This window comes from Colobus angolensis, unplaced genomic scaffold (genome assembly GCF_000951035.1).
Source record: "Colobus angolensis palliatus isolate OR3802 unplaced genomic scaffold, Cang.pa_1.0 Scaffold453, whole genome shotgun sequence".
Classification (NCBI taxonomy): domain Eukaryota; kingdom Metazoa; phylum Chordata; class Mammalia; order Primates; family Cercopithecidae; genus Colobus; species Colobus angolensis.
This window is the reverse complement of record NW_012117966.1, coordinates 138,877-140,831: the sequence shown is the minus strand read 5'-3', so window position 1 is coordinate 140,831 and position 1,955 is coordinate 138,877. Positions and strand designations below refer to the sequence as shown.

At 58.4% G+C, this 1,955-nt stretch overlaps 1 protein-coding gene across 1 annotated transcript in view; it reads left to right on the top strand.

Moving 5' to 3' along the window:
- FBXL18 (F-box and leucine-rich repeat protein 18) overlaps positions 1-1,955 on the top strand; it is a 46,142-nt gene that overhangs the window by 33,394 nt on the left and 10,793 nt on the right. The window contains exon 4 of the mRNA XM_011957980.1: positions 472-690. Within this exon, the coding sequence (XP_011813370.1) occupies positions 472-690 (219 nt within the window). The remainder of the gene's footprint in view (positions 1-471; positions 691-1,955) is intronic.

Below are 1,955 nucleotides of genomic sequence, written 5' to 3'. Positions count from 1 at the left end.
CCGCCTCCCGGATTACCGCCATCTCTCATGGTGTTCAGTCCCCATCTGCCTCCCTGTCCAGTTGAGCTTCCCAAGGGCAGGGGCCACATACGGGGTCTTTTTGCATCTGCTACCCAACACGCCAGCGTTTGAGGAAGATGGGGTGCCTGGGAGTCAGTGGGGTGCACCAGGCAGGCTGCGGACACAGATGCTGATGCCCTTGGCTGGTGACTCAAAGCTGGGCTCTGTAGACACTGGCTGGCTGCTTGCATCAGGCCCACCGGGTCACCTCCAAATCAGATCTCCAAGGGGGACCCTGGGGGTCCGCGTTGGCACCCAGTACTCCAGGGGATAGTGGTATGGGGGGGGCGTGGGAACAGCCAGGCTGGGCCCCAGGCCAGGAAGCTTCCACTGGCAGCATCTCCAGGTGCCCAGCTGGCCTGGCCTGCCAGCCCCTCCCTCGGGCCTCACAGCTGCCCTCTCTCCCCGCAGGCTGGAGCAGCCCTACTTCAGCGCCAACGCCCAGTTCTTCCAGGCGCTGAGCCAGTGCCCCTCGCTGCAGCGCCTGTGCCTGGTCTCCCGCAGCGGCACCCTCCAGCCTGATGCCGTGCTGGCCTTCATGGCTCGCTGCCTACACGTCGTCATGTGCCACCTGTTCACCGGGGAGTCCCTCGCCACCTGCAAGAGCCTGCAGCAGTCGCTTCTCCGCAGGTGAGTGATGTGGGTTGCATACAGCGTCAGGGGCTGCAGACATCACCGGCATCCCATGACCTGGTCCCCAGCCCTCACCTAGTGCCTACCAGGGATTTCTTGGAATTGACGAGCACCAGGCAGTGACAGGGTGAAAGCAAGGGGTTTGGTCTCCCACGCGTGGCCCAGCCTCTCCTCTTTGAGCGCTCCCTAGCCACATGGTAAATTTTCTAGATAGTTCAAGCTCTCGTCTCCCACAAGTACAAATCTTCTTCTTTCTTCTTCTTCAAGTCTGAGTCTCACTGTGTTGCCCAGGCTGGAGTGTAGTGGCGAAATCTCGGCTCACTGCAACCTTTGCCTCCTGGGTTGAAGCGATTCTCCTGCCTCGGCTTCCCGAGTAGCTGGGATTACAGGCGTGTGCCACCGGCGTGTATTTTGTATTTTAGTAAAGATGGGGTTTCACCATGTTGGTCAGGCCGGTCTTGAACTCCCGACCTCAGGTGATCCGCCTGCCTCGGCCTCCCAAAGTGCTGGGATTACAAGTGTGAGCCACTGTGCCCAGCCTGCAACCATCTTTTAACTCTAGATTTTTCACATCTCTGCACGTTGTTTAGATCTAGAAGCAGTGGTTACTTGGGCAGTTGTGGGTAAAAGCGGTAGATTTAATGGAGAACCCTTCCTTCTCGCTCTCCTCGCCACCCTTTCTGGAAGGCCCACGTGCTCTGGCCCCTCTTCCCTGAGCTAGCTAGCATCTCCGCTTCCCCTCGTGACAGGGCGTCCTGGAGTTTGATGCTCTGCTGCTGAGCAGGAACTCAGGTGAGCACCTAGAATTGAACACAAGTCAGGAGGAGGCGATTCCTGGAGAGAGCTAGAGCTTTGCAGGCGATCTGGGGAGTGACGCATTTAAAGACCTCTCAGGAGGACGGGCTGAGTGCTGAAGTGAGCAGGGCTCCGGAGAGAGGCGTGCGCCCAGCCAAGGGGGCAGCAGGACATGAGTGCCCTGAGTGTTCGTGTCCCTGCAGGTGGGGAGAGGTGACAGGAAGGAGGCCCCAGCTGTTCACAGAGTTGCGAGAAGAGCCATCAGCCAGGAGGTCTGGAGCCATTGGGTCCCGACAGCCCTGCTGGCCAGACTCTGGAGCAGTCTGTTGTCCTTGCGGTTTGCCACTGGCTTTCTCAGGAATAATCCTAGTTGGGGTTTCCCCCTCTCTGGTTGTAAAAACAACTTGTGTTTATAGTACTTTTTAAAAATTTAGACTATGCAGGCCGGGCACAGTGGCTCAAGCCTG